At 43.1% G+C, this 26819-nt stretch overlaps 1 protein-coding gene across 2 annotated transcripts in view; it reads left to right on the top strand.

The window, feature by feature from the left end:
* The first annotated feature begins 693 nt into the window (after nucleotides 1-693).
* The window catches only part of ctnnal1 (catenin (cadherin-associated protein), alpha-like 1), a 51999-nt gene continuing 25873 nt past the window's right edge, over nucleotides 694-26819 (top strand). Inside the window, exon 1 of one of the 2 annotated variants that reach the window (XM_061092662.1) lies at nucleotides 694-1256. In XM_061092662.1, coding sequence (XP_060948645.1) covers nucleotides 1161-1256 — 96 coding nt within the window. In that variant the 5' untranslated portion in view covers nucleotides 694-1160. Of the gene's footprint in view, nucleotides 1257-5998; nucleotides 6161-26819 lie in introns of those variants that run through there. The other variant, XM_061092663.1, reaches the window with a different exon arrangement.

The following is a 26819-nucleotide window of genomic DNA, read 5'->3' as shown; positions in this document are numbered from 1 at the left end:
TAAATAACATTAATCATCCTGATTGTCATGTTGAAGTGTGATGAACTGCAATTTGGTTATGTTCTGAGCCGCACACGAGCAGTCTGCAGCGAACCCTCTTTAGGAACCTTTCCAGTATAAACACTGACCTTTTCAAGACCAGTAGACCTCATGGGACCTAGGCCCAGTCCTAATGAGGCCTAAGTTAATTTCTGGTTAGGGTTAGTCATAAATTGGTTATGGTTAAGGTTGGAAGTCAATGGGTTAGGGTTAAGGGCTAGGGCTAAATAAGTATATTTATTATTTTTGAACAAAGGTTAAATGTTATTTCACAAGTTTCAAAAAGTGCCCCCAATTTTTTTCAAATGCCCCTGGATTTCAGTCAGTGGGGGAAAAAGTTGCCCCCTACAAAATATATAAATCTCCTATCCTGGTCTCAGTGTGTGTGTGTGTGTGTGTGTATGTCTCAGTGTGTGTGGTTGTGTGTGAGAGTTTCTCAGTGTGTGTGTGTGTGTCTCAGTGTGTGAGAGATTATCAGTGTGTGTGTGTGTGTGTGTGTGTGTGTGTCTCGGTGTGTGTGGTTGTGTGTGAGATATTCTCAGTGTGTGTGTGTGTGTGTGTCTCAGTGTGTGTGGTGGTGTGTGTGAGTGTGTCTCATTGTGTGAGAGTGTCTCAGTGTGTCTCGGTGTGTGTGGTTGTGTGTGAGAGTTTCCCAGTGTGTGTGTGTGTCTCAGTGTGTGTGGTTGTGTGTGAGAGTTTCCCAGTGTGTGTGCGTGTCTCATTGTGTGAGAGTGTCTCAGTGTGTCTCGGTGTGTGTGGTTGTCTGTGAGAGTTTCTCCGTGTGTGTGTGTGTCTCAGTGTGTGTGGTTGTGTGTGAGAGTTTCTCCGTGTGTGTGCGTGTGTGTCTCAGTGTGTGTGGTTGCCCACAGTGGTGTGCTGCAGTCCGCTCTCCGTCGTAGTTCAGTAAACTCCATGGACATCAGCGGCCGCAGCGGCGCAGCCCCCCGAGCCGGAGTGAATTAAAGCCCCTCGAGAAGCGACCGTGTGACCGGGTGGGAGCGAGAGAAACCCCCGGTTGGAACCAGCGAGTCCTTCGGGAACAAGGCTCCGGGTGAAGGGAGGTGCAGTGACCGTGAGACACCGAGCGCCAGGCGGGGAGAGGCAGAGCGAGCTCGGCGGGAATGGCTTCATCTCCGTGCGGCAACAGCAACTTCGATTCCGGGCTGGAGATCAAAACTCGCTCGGTGGAGCAGACGCTTATTCCTCTGGTGTCCCAGGTGAGTTCCACCACTTCCGTCCACCAGACACACACATGTTTAAGCCTCTGAGCTTTTCACACTTTTTTAAAACGAGCTCCGGCTTCGGACAACATCCGAGCTCGGAACCATTGAGGCGAACTTTGATTCTCGTGTTTACCTGTTTGTGTGGCTCCTTCTCGGGCTGTGTTTAAAGCCTGTTCCACTTCCACATGTGGGGATTTCACTCCCATCGAGACCACTGCATCCATTCCAGTTAGTTGTTATCTCTAATTCATTACACACTGAACTTCCAAGTCCACTTGTTTTCAAGCCGGACCCCGGAACATGTGGAGACATCTTTAAACGTGTGGGACAGAACCACAGCAGACTGCACACACACACTAGTTTGTTGTTGTCAGGCAGAAGTTATTACATCTTTACAGAACAGTTATTACATCTTTACAGAACAGTTATTACATCTTTACAGAACAGGCTGCACTGCCCTGTGAGGAGGGAAGATAGAACAAGAACAGCCAAATCAATGCTGAGCCACAAAAACATGACATTTTTTAAATAATCCTTAATATCGCTGGAGATCTGTTCAAAATAACTTTAAAGTCCCCCCCCCCTGTTCCACCCCTGAACTGCTCAATGACTCCCACTTCTGTAATGGGGCCACTTTGAGGCACGTGTTTTGTTTTTCAATAAACAGCAGAAGATGAGAGAGCCACTTAAAGCCGCTGCACTCTTTCACCATTTGCTCCCCTGCACTCTCATTACTGTCGCCCCAGCTCGAAACGTGTGGAGCTCGGGTCAACGAGTCAATCAATCATTATAGTGTGTCCTGCAACACACTCACGATTGATTTGTAATTAAAAGAAAGTTTAAGGTTGTTGATTTCCATTCATGAACAATTACAGAGGAGAGTACCACTCATTAGAGCGCATACTGCCACCAGGACTCCAAAGATCTCCTCCTGAAGTTGCATTTATCTTGATTTCTTTATTTGGATCTGCACTAAATTGCACACACTCGTAATTATCTGTCCCATAAATATGCCAGATTTTGTTTGTCTCCGAGGTTTAATGCATTCCTCCCTGGGACATTTGTGAAAACGTTAAAAAACACAATATCTTCACTTGTTAAAGAGAGTGGGGGCAATGTAATTCCCTGATCTGCCTCCTGATTCAAAGTCGCCAAAACTCTACGGGCTTTTCCCTGAACCATAACACATCCTTCCGCCAAGTTTTGTGGCAATCCGTCTAGTATTTTTTTGTGTAATGCCGCAAACTAACAGACAAACAAACAAATTACAAGAGGACTCAGAGACCACATGCCTCAGTCAAGGCTAACGCCCTATCTCTTGAAGAAAAGGAGAAAACCAAAAGTCTGTGGATCTTCCCATACCCGTTCTGGATCCTTACACCAAGTTTCGTGGCAACTCGTCCAAATTAATTTTTGTGTAATCTTTTTAACAGACAAACCAACAAACCAACAGCCAGGGGTATAATCATAGTATCCCTGGTGGAGGTAACAATTACAGGTGACTCATTGAAATGTTCTGCCTTCAACACGAGCTTCACCGCTGCTTCCTGCGAGGTCACGCAAGGATTGGAGGTGGGATGTGTCTCCTGAATAGGGGACTGATCACCATGGTCTTATAAATGCTAATATCCTCTTGTTGTTGCAGGAGCCTGAAGTGACAGAGTCCTGTAAATGTTCTGTTGTTTCCACTCAGAGACACTGGTGTAGAGGAATGGGGAGAGACTCCCCAGTGGTGGCTTAGCAGTGGTCTGGACAATACCATGATGGAAGGTCCCTGACCCGGTCCTTCCCCCTGTCAATGCTGAAAGCCTGCTTCCTCCCTCTGATTGCACTGGCTCATTTGAAAGATATAATGTCACGCTGTCCCTCAATGGATATGGGTTTGTTATCTGAAAAAATCATCTATTATAGAGGGAGCTGTTTTTTCATTCAGGCTGTTCGCTTAAGGTGATTTTCAGTTATGCATAAGTAATATTTTCTAGTTGGGATCCAGGTGAGCTGTAACTCTTGATGCAAGAAGCAGTTATTGTAAGAAAAGTGCCCACTGGGGTAACATTGAGAGAAAAGCAGCCAGTAAATCTGCCGCACTCGGCTTGATCTTGATAATATTTGGGCTGCAGCAAACGTATGGTGCACCCCTGCCCGCTGAGACCGGCTGGCTGCGATCCAGTCCTTAAGCATAGAAGAATGTGCTGTATACTGTAACGGGATTCAGCATATTACAGTCCACTCCTGAATAGTGGGCCTCAAGGACAATGTTTCCCAACTTTCTTTTTTTCTTCCCTTCTGTGTAAAGCATGTCCCCATAGCAACAGAGCTCTGCAATGCTGAGAGAAACAACATTTCCAAGGCCCGCTACGTCAGTGCGTTTAAACGTTTGGTTGTTGTGATGTCATCAGGAGGAGGGTCTGCTGGTCAGGGCTGACTGGTTTATTAGTTTCACCTGATGTGAGCGCTTTTCATCCAGTATGGTCACATGCACGCAGATATCTCTGTAGCGGCAAATATGCAGAGCTTGCAGAGCTGAACTGTTTAGATGATGATTCCACAATCCCATGGTAAAAATTTTTAATAAAAAAATAGCCTCAAACTTAGTGGTTCCAGCTCCTCAAATGTGAATATTTGCATGTTTTCTCAGTCTTCTGAGAGATTACACTGAGTGTCTTTGGATTTTGGAGTGTTGATGTGTAGAAAGAAAACAAGACATTTTAACCCATCACCACTGGCTTAATTTCAAAATCTAGACTTGTATTGGTGAATTATTGATAATGGGAGTATTGGTGCATGCAGCCCTATGTACGACATAGAAAACTGAAGTATCCAGCAAGAGTTATGGTGTAGTTATGTCCAGAGGTGGGCGTGGTATCATACTGGCCAATAGAAAATGGGAATATAACAGGAAAATAAGGGGCCTTTGCTGCATGTACAGACCAGTTTAAGCCCCATCACTTGCTGCATTAGGGTATTTGTGGCATGTGCAGAGGAAGAAAATTGCCGAAAGATATCGTTTGAATTCTACCATAAGTTATTAGGAAGACTGATGTTAAATCTAGCTGTGGTGCTCTGACCCCCCCCCCCCCTAATGTGAGTAAGATAACTCGGTTAAGTGGCGGTTCTGAGAATCAATATTGCATTGCATGGGTTTTAATTGAATTATTATAGTGGGTGTAAAAGAACAGACTATGCTGGCTGTGTTGTGAAGCTTCGCTTCTTAAGGAGCTTTGTGTGATTCCTGTTTGTGTGTGTATGCATGCTTACGTGTTGTAGGGGTCTTCAGATAAGTATCGAGGAGGAAATGAAAAAGGAGTGTTGGAGGAAAGTCGGTGCTTGATAAGGTATCATGTAGCGCACGATCCCCCACTTTTATTATTCCTCTCCTCTCCCCTTCATGCCGAGCCTTGCTGTGACGTCCATGTCCTCAGGCCTCTGTTATCTGCTTCACTCCCACCAGGGCGTAATTACAGGCCTGGGAGACTCCCGTCCTTGCGCTACACATGCACAAACACACTCTAGATAGAAACGTGTGCCCACAGTCCCACCTTCCTCTTCTGTTTTCTTGCATATTTATAAATATATATATGTTCACCTGTTATACGGATGGATGTCTTTATCACTTTGACAGCAAGTCTGAATGTCAGCTTCCCTAAAATACAGCTGTTTGGAGTTTTTGCAATCCACCTGGATGTTTTTCTCGCTGCCTCCTCCATCACTTTCACCCATGTCGAGACAGAAGGGGCCGTTTCCCCTTAATTTCGTGTAGGCAATTTTTCCTGCAGCTAGGCATTCAGTAATGTGCTTTGCTTCGCCCTTTCTTCTACGGCCATCTCCATACCAATGGACCTGCATTGTGAGGGGCATGGTAAGGGTAATGAATTGCTCTGGTGGTGGTCAGCAATGTAATGGGCATCACACAGAGAGAAGGGGAAACTATGCAGACGCGTCCCGGTGTTGTGTGTGTCCTACCTGTGATGTGGTCTGCGGCCAGCAGGACGGCAATTAGCAGTAATCTGGCTGTTTTTGCCTTGCTATGGGATTCAGGTTTTGAAGTGGTGATTAGTGAAATAGCAGTTCTGTTCTCTGGTTTTTGTAACTTGAGGTGTGTTCCCTAGTAAAGACACAGTGGGCATGGTGGTCCTTAGACGGGTGTTGTTTTGAGGTAGAACAAAATGTGTTGGAGCGGATCAGGACGCAGGAGAAATATCAGACTTTGATCAGATGGGTGAACATTTAAGCGCTTGTGACACGCCGGTCTTGTGATTACATAGCTATTCACGCTCAATCATTTTTCAGCAAGGCCCGGCCAGGAGTTTCTTAACAGATTTTCTGCTATAATTGGGCCGGGAAAATCCGTTCTCTGTCCGAGTTTGTTAGTGTTAACATTGCCATGCTTCCAGGGGTTCTGTGCCCTCTGGTGAAAAAGCTTTTCCCTGTTCATTGTACTTGAAACTATGCTGAAATGGCATATTTATCACCAAACAAAGGCTCAGTGGCAGGTTTGCGGATGTGATTTGCTCTTGGCATTAGCATTTCGTCTTATAAATTGCACATTAAACCAACTGCTGACAAAATGTGCTCCATAGGCACAGTCTTTACTTAGCTCTGTAAGCACAGCCATCAGTCAAATTTTCATCCGTCTTTCTGGATCATTGGAAAAGGACCTTTATTGAGGTACGAGGCACTATATGTCCCTCTTAATGTCCCTGTTTCTGTGGTGGGGTGACATGACAAACGTCCAGGTAGTGAAGTTGTTTTTTATGTTCAGACGGAGAGGCATTACTGTTGCCACGAGCCCTAACAGATCTGCTTCCTCCAGCCGTATGATGATAATGAAGACAAATGGCTCCCTGGCATGGAGGTGAAACCACATGAGGATTACAGTGTGCCACAAGCATGCATGTGTGAGTGCACCCACACACACACACACACGTGGACAAAAACAAAAATTGCCTCCAGAGAATGGGACTAAAAAAGCCTTTTTATTGTGTGAATTAATGTGTGTGGGGGATTCCAGGGTGCTTTTTGTGCCTTTGCTTCAGCATTTTGTGATTTGTGTAATTGTTCGCTAATGGACGACGAAAACTAAAACTGTGGTGCCATTGTTTATTGTGCTGTCACCTGCATTTTTTTGTCGCCACCGTGACTTGTCAGCTTATCAGCCGTCAACCCTTTGAGGCATTGAGCAAAATACTGAGTGTGATAATACATTTTCAGCGCAGGTCCACGAGGCGGCCGCTTTTGATTGTTGTGTCATTATCAGCCAAGGACATTGAAGAATGGCCAATGTGTACACACACACACACACACACACACACACACACACACACACACACACCCACACACACAAACACACACACACACACTCCATTTCCCGATGGTTTGTTTATCTTTTGTCTCTTAAAGTTTAAGACCTGCAGAGTTTGTGCTTGGTTTATTTCAGTCAAATCAAACACTGTGTTTGAGTCAATTCAAATCACAGTGACCCTGACTCACTTTATGGTTGAGAAAATGTTGAAAATCAAGTTCTTGCTCAGCTTGTACACGGGCGGTCAAGAACCTCGTGTCATTAAAGTGAAATAAGGTGTAATTCCACTCAACTCCCGTTGTATTTTGGTAAAGTGGTTGTATTGGTCAGTTAATTTGGTCAGTTAACCCCCCCCCCCCCACCGGACCTCATTGTCTCTCATAATCTGTTTTTAAAAGATGCACTGAACTTTTTAGAACATTTCCCTGCAATTTTCTGGAACGTTCGTGTTGATGTGCTTCAAACTAAAACATCTGCTGCAATTTTTTTTGTAAACGTCATGTCCTGCTTCCTGCATGCTCTATCCAGGCACTTCCCCTGAATGTCGCGGACATTTTCCTATTGTTCTAAATGCGTCTGACTTGGAAAATCTCCTGCTGTGTTCTTCATAAGTGAAAGGCATACAGGAGTTCATGTTATGAAATTGCTACTACGTCTACTTTTATTGCATCCCAGTGACTCAATGCTTGCATGACCACTGTTTCCCTCCCCCCCGACCCCCGCTTGTCCTCTTTCTTTCGCTCTTCACACCATTACTATCAAGGGAGTCATTACATATCGCTGTTCTCTGTAAGTGCCAATAAAAGGGTCTGTCTCTCATGTCAATACATTGACCTCTCCCCGGCTAATATACTTACAGAATGTGTGAGTGTGTGTGTGACACCAGCCTAAAGGGATCAGTCACCTAGACAGAACGGCACAGTTAACTTAATGGTGAAAAAAGCTATTTGACCCTCTTGCCATTTAGGTTATCTGGCGGCTGCAGGTAATAGCGATAACCACTTTTAATTGTCCCGGGGAAAAGCGTCTGCCTCACCAACAAGATTTATTACCGTAACTGAGAGGTTGATAAAGTATTGATTAAACTACCGTCTCATTATCAGAGAGCCTCACAGTGGCATTACCTGTTCTGGTAAAGCTCAAAGTCAACTGAAACTGGAAAGCAATTTCAGTGACCCGCTCCCAAGAGAGAAGGGTCATTTGCGGATAATTATTTTCCTTTCACAATGTAGTTTGGCTTAATTTGGCCAAGTTTGAAGATATCCAACACTGATATTGATAGAAAACAGCTCAGAGTAGGCTCTTATTCTGACAACAGACTGTATATAAAGTGTTACATGTTCAGGTAACTTTGGTTTTAATTAGTTATTTGATTCTATAAAAACAGAGTGAAACATCATGATTGACAGCTGAGACTGGCTCGTGATTGGTCGAGTGTGTGTAATGACTGGAGATGCACCGTCCATCTTCATCTCAATGACACAGACCAACCAGGACATTATCTGTAATCACATGTTGCTCCAGAATTTTGTTTTACCGATATCGTTATTTCTGTTGTCACCACAAAGTACATTTCCCCTCTGCTCCCTGGTAGAATAGTTATTCTCCTTGGTCAACCCATATGTATCCTATGTAAATAGCTATTAGAGGATTAGCATTCTTAAGAACTATCAAGCGGCTCTCTGCCCCATTACCAGCCTGTATTTACAGTATATTCTTAGATTAGGGCCATCAGATGGTGATGAGACGTCTCATGAGTGTCGGCACACGGGAAGAGATCTCTATCAGTGGGGATGTGGTGCTTAATGTAGCGTGGTGATTTGTGTTATCCAGTCTCGCTCGGAGGAAGCACCCTGTGGATTAAAACAGATGCATGAACACACGCCCAGGAAACACAGACAACGACATACGTGTTGACATTGTAGTTATTAGCTGCAAACTTAAGGGGAAATGGAAAAACATGTATGTAATATTTCCAACATGTCAATACAATGCATGTACCTTGAATGCTATTTACTAGTTGTTATGAAAGTTGTGAGTATTGTTTCTTTATCTGGCTTCCTCCTTCCTCCAGCACTAAAGCTGGTACAGAGATATGGAGACAGAAACATGAGGTGTCTCTGTTCTCACTGTCAGTACAGAGAATACCAAACACAGAGAGGGTACAGCCCACTTGCTGTAATCTTGCAGGCGTGTACTCTTGCACTCGTCTTGTCATGCATTGCCAGAGATATCGCTGGATGTATCTATATTGTCTGCTGCCCGGACAACTGCAGGTAAACAGATCACTTTCTGGCAGGCAGCTGTTTGTCTCGCGTTGCTTTTCTGCCGCTGGTTTCTTGGCTCGGTGCAGCGATAACTCCAGTCTTGAAAGTGTGACATTGACTAGGACGGTTGTTCGCACTGTTCCACAAATCCTGTCAAATGCAGAAAAACTTTGGAGTTGGCTGGTGCAGTAATACAAGCACTAGATCATCTTTACATATTTTTTGCTTTGCATCTTACCCGACCACTGTTGTCCTCCTTATGCCCGGAGCTTTCAAAGTCTGAGTGTGTGGGCGTCCCATCAGACGACTACATCACCCAACACCCTTGACTCCTCTGATGTCAAAACAAATATTGACATTGCACGTGCATGACAAGATTTCCCCCCCTGTTATTATTCTTTGCCTTACTTTGATTTGTAGGGTTAATCATGCTCTAAGTTCTCGAACCGACCTCCCATAATGCTGCAGGATATGTAAATAGGTATAATGGCGCCATGGAGTCATGTAATAGCTGCGGGCTGCAATAAAAACCCTGAACTTTAGCCTATATTTGTTTACATTCTGGAGATATCGGCCCCAGTAAAGGTATGTTGAATGAGCTATTAGCAGTTCCTGTTTACTGTGAGGCCATGTTTGTACATATAGCTATCAATACCAAAAGTCATGCGGCAGCAGTCATATCCTTATGTAATGTACACTGATCTAAAAATATGTGTATCGTGCCTGTATAGTCATATATTTCAGATATTATAACAATCACGTTGTGTCTTTTACCTCGTGCAATATTGTTTTGTCACATCTTTCTTTTGGTGGGTACTGTTAAGTTGATATTAGTTAACACAGTATAGCGAGTGTATTACATTTTCCATCTTTAAAGGTTAAGCGAAACATTAAATAACTGACATACATCCAAGTAAATCAAAAATAAATAATCTCCAAGTCGACATTGATCTAGAGCCTGACCGATAGTAGCTGATACAGAGGGGTCCATTTGTGGCCCCTGGTGGGGGACAAGTGAAGACAAAACACCTGATAATCTCCTCTGCAAATATAAAAACGTCTCTCACCTTCTCATCCTTTGCCCCATAAATCCAATGATGTTTGGGCTCTAGTTTGCTCTTGTCTCCCCCTCCAGCAGCACATTGCTGACTGTACCACTGAGGAATCCTTCAGTCTGTCCTGTATGTGTTAATTGCTTTCTTCGAGCGTCTTTGAACTTCTCCCCTCCCGATAATGAGTTCTTTTAAAGAGATGAGGTTCAACATGACAGAACAAAGCGAACGTGAAGGACACCCTGAGAACGCAGAATGCCAAACACTTTCTTATCTTTTCTCATTCAGGAAAGACAGAATTTTTTAATATTTTAAGTTTGCTCTGTCACTGTAACTCTCTTCACATTGTTCAACCTACAGTATGCAGTAAATGGAAATTGAAAATATATAGCGCTTTTCTAGTCTCGACGACCACTCAAAGTTGACCGGAATCCTTTGATTACCAGTATCTTATAAATTGTACTGTACAACGCATCGGCCTGGCAGTGCAACAGAATGAGTTGGGAGATGATATAACATCTTGTTTGTATTCCCTCCGTCTTTCCTCCCCCTGCTTTAGCTGTTTTCCTCTCACACACCTCACTCTCCGTCTTAAGCCTTGTGCTATAGTTCATCCTCATATCTCTCCACTTAGCCCCCCACTTGTATTCTCACTTTTAATCTCAACCCCTCCAGAGAGTCCAGTGTCCCCGCATCACCTTATTAATTATGCAGCCTACTGAAAACCTAGCCAGAGGCTACAGGTGTTGCACAGAGCCCAGAATCTCAGCATCCTTTCTTCTGTGTTGCAACCTGACACACAATCCTCAGACCCACACCTACTCTGAAGAACAGTAACGGGAACAGCGTGTAACCAGCTGATCCAGATTTGGCTGTCCCTTTCTTTGACATGGGATACCCGAGGGTGATCAACATTATGGTTTTCCTGCTCTCTTTTGTCACACCGTCATATATCTCCAGGGGAAACGGGGTTTCAAGTCATCGACGTGTTGAAAGCAAATAGGATCTTGAAAAGATTTAAACGCCAAGCATGGGACAATATCACTTTAACTTGATACTGATAAGATTACACAGAGAGGGTTTTCTGTTTCTGGACAAATACGTTTTGTTGAAACACTGAAGGATGAGGCTGCATTTCAAGTAGACAGATTCACAGCCCTTTTTAAAGTAGCCTTTTCAATTGAAAGAAAAAGCAGCATTGCAAATCCCCTTATGATCTTTAAAAAACACTATCATATATATAAATAAAACATTTTTGTTTGCCTTGTTTTTATGTATTAAATACTAAGAGGCAAATCTTTGGTTTGGCCTTTTAATTTCTCTGAAGAGTCGACCACAGATTCAGTCTGTTGCTTGTGTATTCTTCCTTGATCAATAACTTGAACCCCCCCCTGATAGCTAGCTCCATCAGTATGGGCAGGGTGTTCTCATCTAGTCACTGCTTCATGGTGACTGGAGCCAGTGGGTGGAAGCTGGGGGCCAGCCAGCCCCAGTGTCTAATACTGTCAACTAATACACACACTCACAGTGCCAACCTCTATAAATAAGTTAAAGTCACTCACCTTCCAGAAATAAAGTTGCAGTTGTTCTGTGTTTGTGTGTTATCTGAGGGGCTGAAAGGAGATTTTTGAGGAGCTGATGATATGACATTTTTACTTCAGAGAACTGATCAATTTTAAGTATTTATTGTGGATAGGACTATATTTTTGTCTTTAGATACAATTGCTGCTGAAGAGACCTAATGTCTTGATTTAGACAAATGGTTTTTGAGGTTTTAATAAAGCCCTAACTCCAGACACTTAAAGTATGTGTCATGTCGTGAATGTAGTGAAAGCATGTTCTCTAAGCCCCCCATTAATGTGTTAGAGAGATCTAGTGTGTCACACAACACAGGCCATTATGCAGGCTGAAGTCAGGGGGGCTGCATTCCTTCAAGGGTTCGTGTTTCAAGCTCATGTGTATCGGTGAGAGTGCCGTCTGAAACTGTGTCCATTTATTCTTTATAGGGGCATCGCAGCAAGGGTCACAGGTCAAGGTCTCAGATACCGAGACCTTTCTGCACTCCATACTTTTTGGCATGCATGAGTTAGTGCCTTTCTATCCCCTAAGGGCTTGAACTTCACCTTGCTTTCACCAAATTTCATCAATGAATCATCCTCCTCAGTCACTACCTGTCTGCATTGAGGGTTTTGATCTCCGGTGGGACACGCTTCTTTGATTTATTAATGCACTCATTCGCTTTTTGAATCCCTTTCTTCTCAAATGTCAAACCGCCAAGACCACATTCTTAGAAATACCTTTTTTCCTGCTTCTGGGTGGGGATTTGTCTGCTCGGGGCATAGTTTGCAGGCGTGTTGATGTTGCTCCATACCTGACGTCTTATCTTCCCATCATCCGCCTTTCATCTGTGGAGAATTTTAAGAGGCCTGGAAACTGGGAGGGCAAAAATCCTGGAGGTAGATTCATTTGGGCTCATTGTTTAGACATTTATTTGTATTTGGTTTGAACCTTAATAGACGGCTTCCTATTAGTTCCAGTGCTGCATTGAGTAGCAGCGGGAAACAGCAGCTTCCCCTTTCCTACTTTTTTTACAATTGCATGTATCTTGTTGTATTTGTTGTGCAAATAGGATTAATGGTTAAATGTAGATCTCATGGATTTAGGGTAGGGCTGAACAATTAATCCCACTCTTGCTGAAATTATAATATCGGATTGAATCTGTGACACCATACAACTATAATTCAAGCTCTGTTGCCACAGTCTACAAATCATATTGTTCAGATGTTAGTGACCAAGCTTGTTTGGAAAATGAATGTGAATCCAAAAATTACTGTTTTGATAAAATGTGTGACTCATATCACTGTAACCGTTTTTGTTCACCTTCAACACCTCAGAAACATGCCATTTGCAGAAGTTCTGGGACGACTGCTCCTTCATGTTCTTTTAGCCCCAGTGACCATTGTTATCTTCTTTGCCGTGGTTGTTGGGAATGTGGCTTTTGGAGTTATGGTGCCAGCAAACTGATCAGACTGGGGAGAAAGTTCAGGCAAAGGAGCGAGTTCAGCTGTGGACTCATTCAGCCGTGTGCTGATGACTATCAGCCATCAGGCTCCAACGCCACAGCACCCAGAACCTCCTACCTCCACTGACTGAGACTTAAAAACATTTATCAATTGTGCATTGCACATGTACGTGTATACACACAGATTGTATTGAAATTGTTTTACTTTTCTCATATATAGTTATTGACATACATTTCTTTCTTTGGTGTTTACCACAATCTTCTGTGCTGCTGCTTCAAATTGAATTTTCCTTCCGGGCGATCAATAAAGGTACATCTTATCTTAGAAACAAAGCCCATTTTTCTCTGTCACTTTGCTCATTAGTTTAGAGGCAAGCTAGAGTCTTTGTGTCCAGTGCGTTTGGTCGGGGTCCACCCAGCAGCCACTGCAGCCATTCGTTCTCTCTGCTCCGGAACCTGCTATCGCTGTGGGACGCTGTCACAGAGCCTGGTTAAGCCACTTTCACACACTGTTCACCATACACTATTATTTGTCCATTACTTGTAATTACCCATCATGGTGACTGATGGGATGTTTTCGAGGCCGAGTTGGCAAGCTGTTAGGATTATCCTGTTGAGGACTTCATATAATTATCCAGTCATTAAACACGGCTCAGTGTGAAGTAAACCTGAGGGGGGCGACTTTCAAATGGCTCGGTTGTTGTGTTTGTGGCTCCAGGTTGTTGAAACAGGCTGTTGTCGTCTTGGTAAGTTGCGTCCAAGAAAGTGTCTCGGAGACAGGTGTTTGAACAGTGGCTCCTGCATCATGTCCATGTGGACTAAAGTCACAAAGACATCATTGAGCCATTGAGGCATCTTTTGATTTTTGAAATATTTGACACTGGTGTTTTGCTCTCAAAATGATGCTCTGTGAGGCCTGTTCTGCAAACTTAGCCGATGAGGATGTTGTCCTTATCCTTTGGAATTGGACTTGTGATATCTTTTGAATGAAGCTGAGTGATGAAAATCCTCTGGCAGGTTGCATCAATTCACAGTCGAACCACTTGGATTTCGACACAGGTACTTAATCAATCTGTACTGATTACCCAGAAAATCCTCAACCAAGATAATTGTGGAACAGAATGAAAAGTAAAAAACGGCCTCATTAGGGGTCTGGAGTCTACCCTTTTCAAGTGCTCTCCTATCATGTTTCCACAACACAAAGAAATCGTGGCGGGGGACAATCAAAGTTTGGAGTCAGCGAGGTACAAAGAACAAAGTATGAACAGCGCTCTGGGCCACAGTGTGTTTTTTTCGGCAGGATCTTGAGGTTTCAAAGAGAGGGAGAGAGATTTGTCACACAACCTATGTAAATTAGCTTCTTTTGAAGGTGATTCATCTCACACGGTGAAACGGATCAAAATTATTCAACCCATAGGAGAAAATAGTTTTTTTTAAATGGAGCATGACTTCTCTTATGCCCGATACAGAATGCCATGCACCTTTCCGTTAATAGGATTTAGGCAGTTACTCATAAATTGCATGTTGTTGTGTGTGTTTGCACCGAGAAGAGACCAATGTCAGCAAACAAAAACCAAACCGCTGTAAAGTTTTGGTTTGTTTTCTTTGCCTCTTCTCTTCCTGGAATGGAATCACTTGCCAAGTGCAATTTTATACGAATATTGTATTACAGAGCTGCAAGTCATATTCAATCAGTGAAATGAAACTAACTTCTGTATCCAGGCAAAGGCGCCCTTGTACGACAAATGTGGAAGTGGAAACTTTACCCTGAAAATAGCCAGCATCTGAATCTGATGGCGAGATTGGCGTCCTGAGATTTAAAGTGTGATGTCTCTGTGTGTTTTTGTGCTGTGTTTTGCTTGCTTTGTTTGGTTCCCTTGCCAAATTAAACAACGGCCATATCCTTGAACCAGGGAAAAGTATGAATTGAAGCTGTCATCCCCACATGAATTAACCTGGTCTTCTATTGAACAAAGAGCCCAGTGTAGCTTGGAGAACCCCCCCCGCCCCCCTTAACTATGCCTTGTCTATGAGATGGGATCCCATCTGCATTGCCCTCCTGCCTGGGCGAGATATGTGCTTGATTAGACATCTTGTATGTTTTGTGTATATTTTGTGTCGGGCATAGCAGCTCGGAGACCCCCCCCCCTTAACTTTGCCTTGTCTATGAGACGTTTTTAGGGCATTACATGGAATTTTGCATCTGTCTGAGATAAGCAGGAAGCGGTGTGTTTTGGTTATTCACTGCCTCTGAAATATTTGTTACACACTCAAAGTGAGATGTTGTCAGTGCTTTTCAGCTGCTGGCAGATGCCCACCATTCCAGGTGCATCACTGTTATCATCATCACCCACACACTGGTAGGAAGAAGCATATATATGCTGGAGCTACACTAATGATACACCCTGGGAAACAGGTTTGACTTATTGGTTTATTAACTATTTGACAGCAGAACTTCTTTTGTCTTGTGTTTTACTGAAAACAAGCACAGACAACATAACTTAAATACAGACTCACATCTACTGCCACTTGCCAGTTCGGCAAAAAGACTGGAAACAGGGGAAAGCATCTAGCTCGCCATCTTGATTATGAGTATAGATGTAAACGCACAACACACCATCCCTGTAAAATTACATCCTGAAGTTTTCACAGTTGGGTTTTTGTTTGGATTAAAACCAACATGACCAAACTTGTCTTTAGAGGTACCAGTGGGTGCATGTTGTTAGTTTTGGACATAGCAGGGCTAAATGTTTACCCTTTTTATTTTTTACAGTGTCTTTACCCAGATAATTTACATGGCTGCACTAAGCTAACGCTCAGCAAGAAAGCACATAATTGTATTATATTAAAGTCAAAACATTCCCTTAAACTGCTCATTAAAGATAGATGCATGGTTTAAAAATGGCCTTTGTGTTATGAGCACTGCAGTCTGAATCGCAAGTGAGGTGCTCTGATAATACAGGGCTTTGCTCATGAAGGCCTACACCTGTGGATGCCTGGTGGTTTTGTGATTGGTTCATACCTGACATTAAATTAGATTGAATGTTTTTTTATTCACTATATTTACTTGGTGAACCACAGCAGAAGTGTGTGTCATGGTCTGCTGCTCTCCAAACCGAGGAGATTGATTCCCCCTGCTCGCCTTCCCTTCTTAGTTAACCTTGGCTTGTGGTTAACAGACCAAAAATTGATCCCTAGCCATGTTCTGTTTGTCTAACCCCCCCCAGCAGGGACCACTGAATCAGCAGTCGCTCTCACTCACACTGTCTCGTGTCCGATCCCCAGTGGCGCTCTTATCTGAAACAGAGTTTGTAGATATAGTATAAAGTGATCTTGTAAAGACTCATTTCACATCGTTTCCCTTGCAGTGCCTCTCAGCCGTGCCTTCTGGTTTTCTCCATCTTAGCTGTCCTCCCCCTCTCCTTATTTACTGTACGCCCTCTCTGCCATTCTTCCGTCTATCTCTCATCACAGCTGTCTGTTTTTCTCCCAGGTTTATCATTCTCTCTTATCAGCTGCTGCTGGTTCCTCTCGGCTTCCTGCACCTCATATCAGTCAGACTGATAGCTCTGTGGCAATGGTCCGATTTCAAGAGATCTTATAGTGCACCGGCTCACCAGGTCAGCAGGGACCTATAATGCATCTTTTATTTAAACGATTAATACTTCCACTCTGATAGGAAGCACGGTCCATGCACACGGGAGCCAAACATTTAAATGAAGGCACACTAAGGGCATAAGTAGTAAAAGATTAATGTTTTAATAAAGATTGATTTGATTTAGCTTGTCAGAGTTTGTCATACAGTAAACTACAGCTGGCTCAGGTCAGAGTGACTCTGGAGAGCTCAGAACACGCAGTGTGCCCACTTATGACTTGATAGATTTCCCATTATTTTTCGACAGCCACAATGGAGTACCAGGTATACACGGCCTGTTCTGTTTCCCTTTTAGCTTCCACTTCCTGAGTGGAAACACTAACCCTGCTATGGCACATGAATGGTAAGCTGGCCCGCTACGAAGCCCTGGAGATGAATACTTCTCTTCATGTGAAAGAATCGCAAAAATGTAATCTGGAAACCCTGGGCCATGTTCCCATCCCTTCTGTTTGAAAATCCGCCTCTGAGAGTTTTGAACACTTGAACCATGGCAAAGCACCGAGGATCGATGCCAAGCCGTAATACCAGGCAATAAGTGGGATTATATTTGTCGTTTATTTGACAGTGAATGGTCCTTTGGAAAATATGAGCTGAGTTTATTGGTTTGTTGACTGTGTGCCAACCTTACAATCTATTTTGTTGTGGTGTTTCTGCTTCTGTGCATTCAAATTGTAAAAAGAGCAGATCCATTATCAGTTTGCTATAGAGCCATAATAATCACTGGAGTCCTCGAAAACAGATTTAAAATTAAATTGTTTTTAAATTGTGACTCACTGTAGATTGTATCATTCATAAGCTGTTCATACGAATCTACTTTTGACATAATTGTGAAGTCTGAGCCAATAAGAGTTGGAGCAAGTCTCCACTGTCGGCATTAAGAATATGTTGATTGATGTGCTCATTGTTAAATTGGTTTTAGTGCTTTGTCCAGAAAAACAAATCTGCATTTTCCAATATATTCAAGGGGCTCCCTGGTTAGTCAGCTAATCTTGCAAAGCTTGAATTCGTTAGACACACACACAACAAAAAAATGATGATGCACACTGCAGCAGCACTTGCCGTGGCGCGACAGAGGAAGAGGGAAAAATAGCGTTTGACACGTTGCTTTGAGTCATACGAGGAGCCCGGAGCAAAACATTTCAGTCGACTACGCAGGGGTTAGATGCCACCTCGGCGTAAACGGGACAGCCACGGTCACCTGTGGAGATGTGACTGCAAAGAGAACAGATACAACGGTTTAGTTTGCAAATCGTGTTATTCTTCTGACCATGAAAATGCAAAGTGAGAGCCGCTCAAGTCCCAGGCCAGGAACAGAACAGTGATTAAACACGTTGCTCAGGCTGTCTTCGGCGGGAGTTATGGCTGGGTTGTCGATTTTTGGTTCGCCACTGAAATGTGTCCAGTATTTAAAAAGTGCCAGGAATTGATTCAGCCTGGTTTGATCGTTCCTCAGTCTTGGTAACTCAGTGGTTTAATCCAAAAATCAGGAACAAGGGCTAATTTTAGATTTTGACTCACGAACTGTCCACACACATGTCTTCTCTATATTTGGTCCTCGCGTCCACACCCAAATGGCTTTTGAAGTCACTTCGGGTTCCTTCCAAAGTGCAGATTTTCATAAACTTAATTTTCCACGTATACATACATGTACAACAAGGTAAACGATGGCATCACAGTGTTGCTTTGTTTAATGAGCATGCATGTGCCAGAAAAAAACAAAAACAATGGTCAGAGCTGCGTTGTATGATTTAAAGTTTGCAGCTAGATTCAGCATCACTGCTCCTCATTAGCATTCACAGATATCGGCCTCGCCCAATATAGCGTTCTTCTCTGGTATTTGACAGATCATTGATGTATACGGCCTCCTATTGGCTTGGAATGCTTGTTTGAGCATTTGTTGTCTTTTTCTTGTTCCCATCGTCGAACCAAGATATTTTGTACAGCGAGCGTCATGTGAAGGGATAATTTTTTTTTTTTAAAGTTCTGGAAAATATTGGTTCCAAAAGTTTCTGCAGTGTAGACAAGGCTTAAGTATGTTTTTTAGTTGATCCATTGCCTGTGCTAAATAGTTTAGAATTTTGAAAATATTTAATGCAGCAGTCACATTCTTCAGTTAATGCTCAAGGCACAGAGGAGAAGCTGTTAGAGCTTAATGCTGTTTGGAGCATGAACCTCATGCTGACCCTCGGGGTATATGCTTCCCCAGGTAGAACGGAGATGGGGCAGGTGAACAGCTGAGACAGCCAGAGGGAGTTTGACCCAGCACTCACGTTGTGTTGAGGGCTCTCCGACTCTCCTCTCCTTGGTCGACCCCTCCCTGACTTTCCCTTTGTCTCCCTCTGTCTGTCTCTCTCTGTCTCCCTCCCACCTACTATTCAGAGAGTTACGTTTGCAAGAAGGAATGAAAAGAGGTATTGTGCTCTGTTGAATGCAATCTCTGTGTGTGTGTGTGAGTGGCTGTCTTTTCTCTACCCTAGCACTGTGTAACTATGCAGACACCAAGGCCTTGGCATGCCACAGTTGTCAGAGGGCCAAGGAGCTTGTTTTAACCAGCGTTATATTTACCTTAATTTTCAAATGTCAGCCTCCAACCTCCCATGCAACACACAATGAGCATGTTTCTAAAACACTCAGTGGTATAATAAAGAGGCAAAAAGGTTCTTAGGAGTCCAAAATTCTTACTTTAATTTTTTTTTTCTACTCAAGTAGGCAGTGGAATGTTTCCTATTAAAACACCAATGTATTAATACTTTGCCTCATAGTCGTGGCTTAGCATAATGTTTTGGAACAGAGCCCAGGACCACAACACTGTGCTGACATACTAGCAGTGCACACGTGTGGTCTCTCTCTCTTCAGCACGCAAGTGCAGGAAGTAGTGATTGTTTATACTGATGATGAGGACATATTTCATCATGCCCCCAACATCAGGGCCTTAACAAAGAAGGCTTCCATTTGTTTAAAACAGCATTCATCTTTGAAGAAAGTACTTGTTGTTTTGATAAATAACTCAAAGTTGAATGAAAACATCAATCTTTCTCCAAACTTTGTGTTTAAATGGATTGTGCTGGCACGAGTATCAAAATATTTCTAACACTACACAGCATACGGGTCCATTTTTGCAGACTTGCACCCGCAAATCCCCGTACCAGACTCTACCTGTTTCCCGCAGTTCTCTCCAAGTCAAATCAAGACCGTTAGCATATGTCCCACGGCCCAACCTGTCACCCGTGATTACACGCACACTACACAGTCCCTCACATGCGATGGGGTACGACCTCCATGTCCTACAGTTGTGTCCTTGGAAAGATTTTATTGTCACAGCACCTGTGCTCGTGCAGCTGTTAATGTGTTTCCCCAACAATGACGTGCTGAGCTTGTGACTATCAAAAGCAAATCCACCACTGGAAATTATTGTATTATGGGGATCCATGTTTGACAGTTATTTGAGCGGAATTGAAGGGGTCATAGTGTCAGAGTGCCTTTATCTGTGAATTTATATGAACACAATTTTCACCCGACTTTTTGGAGGTGGAAACTGACTCGGTACAGAACCGTCATTGTTACACAAGTAATCATTGTGCACTATTGATTATTATTCCACTGTTATTTCGTTCACCTCTTTGTAAAAGGCCTTGACTGTGCATCTGTAAGAAACTCTGTATCTGTCATTCAGAGTCTCCCGTCCCAAAGAGTAGATGGTTATAGCAACCTAGTTATTATTCCTCTGTGATAACCTTCCTCTCCGGTGTATGCCTTGGATTGAAACTGCCTGTGTACAATATTCAAATGTCATCGCTGATCGCTGAGCCAAAGCTCGAAGGCCAAACAGTGCCCTTTTCCAACGAGGTACAATCTGGTTTTACATCCATACGCATTCATCTGCTTATGGCCGGTATATTGTTCAGGTTGTCTTTACAGTCTGCTAGCCCCTCTCTCTGTTTGTCTGTGTGTGTCCGTGAGCCCAAGAGCCTGCTTTGCACCCCCCCACTTCGCTCTGTCTACCTCTATCAGTGTCCTCCTGCCCTTCTGTCTCACTGGCTGCACGTCTGTTGGCGTACATGAGCGAGTGGGCTAAGGTTTGTGTCATGTGCTCGTCTCCTGATCTGTGTAACCTTTGTCACATTCCGCCCTCCGTCCCACCCACCCAATGTTTATTGTGTCTGTAGTGACTCAGAGCATTACACGGATACAAAATGCTATATTTAAAACAATAGCTTGACACTTATTTGCTCCCCTGCAAAGAGTTAGATGAGAAAATGTCATGAGGATACAGGAATGAAATATTAACTAACAAGCAGGTGAGCCTTCAAGCAATTTAAAATGTGATTAATTCAGTACAACAGGCAATGGTATCTTTTAATGATTTATTAAACGTGATGATATTAAATTATTAGTTGAAATAATAAGCTTTGCAGCTCTTGTGTGGTAATGAGTTCAGTTTTGCCATACTTTGTGGGGATTATAAATCATGTAAGAACTAATAATAATAGGATTTGGTTCTTATCCCAACGGACTCAGTGGGATTACAAACACGAGTTTAACCTAACATGTTTCCATTGAAAGCAATTATAGTGGATTGATATCAAATTAATAGTGCAATAGAAGAAGAGGAAAAGCAGCGTTCTCATGCAACAGCAAAGTTCAATGAAAGGCCTGGATGGAAAGTACATGGAGATGCTTCCCTTCAGGCATAAATACACAAGAATGCAGATCTGTTTGTTGGCTCTCCGCTGCATGGCCGCCAGCTTGCCTGTCAGTTGGCCTCTTCCCACATCCATCACCTGCTCTGTGTGTTGTGCCCCTCTCCCCCCTCTGCCTCTTTTTCTTTGGAAATCAGTCGCTATTATCCTACTCATCCTGTGGCTGTATAGGCACTCACCGGTTCAACCATCCTTTCGCTGGAAATATCTGCCTTGCCGCGTAAAACCATCTGCGTTCAATTAGTTCACAGCGGCAACTACTACCGCTGCCAAATCAATGCACTCTCCACCTTTGTCCGTGGGAAATTTGCTGTTTGTGTGTATGTGTGTGTGTGTGTGTGTGGGGGTAAGTTACTGTACGCACGCAGGAAAGAGGGAGCTAGAACATGGAGTTCAATAGTTTGATGCAGCTTTTATATCTTAGGACTTTGGGCTCCTATCAGTGGTTTGCGGAGCCTTTGCAGGACCCAGGGCCCTCAATTAGATTTGGTGCTTTCTGTGTGACACCCCCCCACCACCACCAGTTCGTTACAAGTAGCAAAGTCTCTCTGCACCGATAAGACTCACTTTCTCTATCACTTTATATCCTTCTGTAGTTCTGTCTTCTCTCTCCACACACAACTTACCACACTCTGCTCAGCTGAAGTGTCTTGCAGACAAACTAAAATTATCAGTGCACAGAGAAAACTACAAGAAGAGAGGTGGCTGAAGGCAGGAGACAGAAGTCACTGTGAAAGGAAAAGAGGGATGACACCAAATACACAGAGAGAAAGAAACAAGACAGGACAAGCTGATGTTCCTTTTCTCCTCATCCTTCTGTACCTTCTCTCCTCCGTTCTTCCTCATAACTCTTTTCATCTCCTTGTCTCGCGTCTCCAGTCTGGCCGTTGACCGGCACCGCATCAAACACCCGTCTGCTCAAACCAATTCGTAAGGAATTTGCTCTCCCATTAGAGTGCCTGTTCAGTGCTACTTTCATCCCTTTTTTTCTCCTCCTGGTCCCCAAGCCAACAGACAGCCGCATCTCGCCTTACATCAATAAAGGCCAAATAGAAACTCTGCCTTTTCAAGGGCACCACAGTTCAGACACTCTGCAAGACAAAAATAATATCTGGAAACCTCCAGGAGAAACACCCCACGGAGAAGACAAACATTCAGATTAACTTTCTTGCTCGCTGTAACAATGATCCCATACTGGTGACGGACTGCAATGAGATGTGGAAGTTTTTCTTTTTCACTGATTGTTTTAACAAAGTGATCCCTGTGCTGCAGAATGTGTGCAATTAAAACGACAGTGTGAGGTGCAAGGAAACAGGAGGCTTGTAGAGTTACTGGAGATATACTGGAGAATACGCATAATTATTGTGACAGTTTCATTTTAACAGCAAGTGAAAATGTTAAACCTTTCTTTTTTTTGTTTTTATCTGCCTTGTAGCCGTTTCTCCACACTATCCAATTATTTCCTGCCCCATAGAGAAAACATTTATTCAAACACATTCATACAGCAGGACTGCAGCAAAGTAAATACTTAAGACTACACACACACACACACACACACACACACACATACACATGCCTGAATAGACAGAAATTAGCTGTGCTGTCACGATAGATGGATGGTTTACATGGAAATCCTTGTTTCTGTCTTGTAATGGATGAATGATGAGTTCCTTTGGTTGGGTTCTGTTTCTAATCTGAAATATCGATTCAGTCTAAGTTCGGTTTGAGTTGTTCCTGCCGCCAGCAGACCAAGTAATGCTTAAAAGGAAGAAGAGTGAGATATAAATTAGACAAATAAGCAAGGCCAACATTAATTCGCCAACCAAGCAATTATCGTGCTGAATCTTTACAGCGTGTGTTAAATAGAATCCCCCTCTGGCCTCAAGGATGAGCTTATCACACTCACTTGTATACTTTTCTGGCCTCATTAATATCTGAACAAATGAATGGCACAAATTTGCCATTGGAATGTACATGAAAAGAAATGAAAACAGGCAGAAAGAAAGTGAGTGATAATGGCAAACTTTCTCCCAGCTTTGCCATTCAGTGAAACTCAAGCAGTAGCCATGGGAGGCAGCCACCAATGTTTCCAGCTTTTGTTTCCCCGCTGATTTATAGTCGGTCACTGTGTCCTTGAGGTGTTAGTGTAGATTTCCTGCTCCCCAATGGGTGGGCTCTGTTAGTGTATTGTGTTGCTCAGTGTGGGCCGTTGATGTGGTTGTTATGGTATTGTGATCGTCCTCCTAATTATGGAGAACAAAGAGATGAGAGGTGAATGGTTCGGTCCACTGGTTGGGTTCCGGGGGGAGAAGGTAACAAGAAGGAGATGGAAGGCAGAGCAGCTCTGAGAGACTCATCCACTGTGAAGAAGCAGAGTTTTCCTCTCAATCATGTCAGATCATGTGATACATTTTTTGAAAGCAGTAAATGACAAATGGGCTACTTAACAATAATATACTGCCATGTTTATTCCCGCAATGCCTCCAACATTCATCACACTAGAAAGCACATTAAATCGTTTCTGGGACCAAGTCGAGGGCATAAAGTTTTATTGAGGTGGTGGAAGCATTCAGCCTGAAGTGACAAACCAGTTGGAGGCCGACTTTGCATCCAAAGCAACATTTGTGCTCGTTTCACGGATTTCATGTCACATATAAATCCTCCGTGGCTTCTGGAGGCTCTGAGCTGGTTGCTGTTTGGCTGGTAATGCTCATTGGCATTCAACCACTGCCGGTGTGCACCAGAGCACAGCAGCATGTTAGGGAGGAGAGGGGTTTGTTGAACAGAGAGAATGAGTAAACTGCAGCAATGAGTAAACTGCAGCAAAATATTAGAAAATATACAGTAAAGCCGGGAATTGAAACTCTTTGGACTTTGTGTCCGAATAGAAGAAATGAAACTGAGAGTTGGCAGCCTGGTTTCCACATTCAGTGATTCAAATATTATTCTTTACTTTTTACTTTGTTTATCCATATTACCTTTTGATTATGATGTGTATTTTATATTTGTATGTAAAGTGTCTTTGAGTATAACAAAAGGTCTAAATATGTTACTTAGACAAACTTCTTGTATAGCTTGTTTTGACATTGTAAACATATGTGAAGTGTGGCTTTTTTAGCTTTTTAGTTTTTTTCGGAACAAAGTTTACATTCAGTAAATCATTGAGAAAACAAAAACATTCCTATACGGTACTAGTGGTCAAACTCTAGATGTAACTTTTTTCAAATAAAAAAAGGGGTTTGTAGAAAAGGGCATTAAAAATTCTTCATTTTTGGTTAAAACTTAACTTTAAATCTGTGATTCACTGACAACTGTAGAATGAATGTGCAGTTTCCATTGTGTCTGTATAATGAGTCTGACACAAGTTTCGTTGATACACACAAACACAAAGTCCTGTGTCATGCGATGGCACTGTATCAATATTATGTTCTCTCCACCCTGCTCTGTTCCTGTTTGCACAGCCCAGTAAATGTTCCCACCCACTGATCTCTCATGAAGGAAATCCCAGCCACAGGTTATTCTCTGACCCCCCCTCCCTCTCTCTCTCTCTCTCTGTTTATCTTTCACAGACACACTGTCTTAAACTTGTTAGACTAACCTCAGCCTCCTCAGCTGTTGCCGTGTAGGAGTCTTTTTCACACAGGACGATGTGTAATTAGGTTTTCTGTTGGTGTCACTTTTGACCTTCTTCTGTTTCACTCTTGTCCACTCTTCACTTTCTCTTCCTCTTTTCCTCTTGACGTCTGCTTTAGAGGTGCTGTGTGTGTATAACTACACTCACACACACACACACACACACTTAACAGGCAATCCCCCGCCCCCTCACACACACTCCTACAATATTATTGTTATTCTCTCTCTATCACACAAACACACACACACGTAACAACGTCTCGACTATAGTGTTTCTCGCACTCTAACACCATTACAACCAATTTGACGAGAATTTAAAAGGGAGCTCATGCTTATATTAGAGTGTTAAAACATGAATGTATAATTTATGCATTTTTCAGTCAGGACCACTTTTGTCAAAACAACCTCATTTGCCTCTGCATATGTTACGTTTGATGGAATGCTTCTGTTCTGACCTCACTGCCCTTCCACTTGCACATACGTGGAAAGCCTGACAGCCTTAGACTCTCCGTCTTTCCCTTTGCCTACATGGAAAGATTAAGACAGGGAGCGGCAGCAAGACCCCCGAAGGGAACAGAACAATGACAACAGAAATGACACTGAATAAATCAAACGCAGCATGAAAAAGGGTGGAGCTAGGTTGCAAAATGGCTTACAGAGGATAAAATAAATGAGGCGCCTTGTCTGAGCTTTGCCTGAAAGTGTGGAAGGGAGTCAGCTGAGCCATCAGCTGATGTGGGCCGGCTTTGAGATCAGCTGCATCTCAGACACTGGTCCTAACATTGATTGACAGCAGACTGTATTTACCCAGTGTTTTTCATCACAATAAACATACAATGCAAATACAATTTGAGATGGTTTTAATAACCTTTGGGAGTTTTACTGCGGTTTGCTGTGTAACCATAAACCTGACACTTTGCAGTCCATTTGTGACTTGGGGTTGAATCATGTTTCACAGCGCCCTCATCCCTGCTGTTCGACCACATAATGTCCAATCAGCCCGCGCTTGTCTTTTCTGAGCAGTATCCTCCTCCTCTGTGGGGATGAGTCGGTGAAAAAGAGCGAGCTGGCAGGAAGGGAAGCTCTAATTCTGAGATAATAAAGACAGAGTGATGGAGCAAAAGAATGAGCACTTTCAGGTCATCATGGTGCTGCTGCAGAACAATAGTCTGCCGGAGAATGGAGAGCAGGAAACCTTTCTAACTCATTAAAGTGCATTAGAGAAAACTGTTCTCAAAGTGAGAGGGAGACAACATTTTACTGTCACAAAATTAATTTTGCGGAATGATTGCTGAACAATGCTTTTGGTGAGGTGGATGTACCGTTTTAATGTGGTTCATGTCTTAAACAGTTGGAGGACTAATTCAAGCTGTAGCATTTATTTTTTTAACAACATACATTTATCAGTTTAACAGTTTCCACAATGAGCAAGCACTGGGGAGGAAAAACTCCCCTTTACCAGGATTAAACCTCGCATGCAGGGTGGGCGACCATCTGCCTCCACCAGTCGGGTTGAGAGGAGAGAAATGGGGGAGAGAGGAGAGTGACTATAAAGAGACAGGGGGAGTTGTGTAACTGCTCTTTTCTTTGACACAATCAAACTGGTTGATAATAATGGCAATACTAAACAGTAGTGGTGTGATCAATAATAACAGTAGCAAAGATAAAAAAGACTAAAATATAACTGTAAAACAATCCGCTGCTGTCCCAGATAGTTTCACACACACACACACACACACTCACAGAGGCAAAATCAATAAATAATTGATGATAATTGGCTCATCCATACATAATTGATACTTTCAATTACCACTAGGCAGCCCCACCTGAGTGTGTTTCTGTGTACACAGCGGTGGACTCACACATAAACAGTGAGTCACACATGACATGAACGACTTCTCCCATCTGCTGTGTCTCTCGCTGCTC

The sequence above is a fragment of the Limanda limanda genome, chromosome 19, assembly GCF_963576545.1.
Source record: "Limanda limanda chromosome 19, fLimLim1.1, whole genome shotgun sequence".
Taxonomy (NCBI): domain Eukaryota; kingdom Metazoa; phylum Chordata; class Actinopteri; order Pleuronectiformes; family Pleuronectidae; genus Limanda; species Limanda limanda.
The sequence above is the reverse complement of the archived record's forward strand: the minus strand, read 5'-3'. Positions and strand labels throughout refer to the sequence as shown.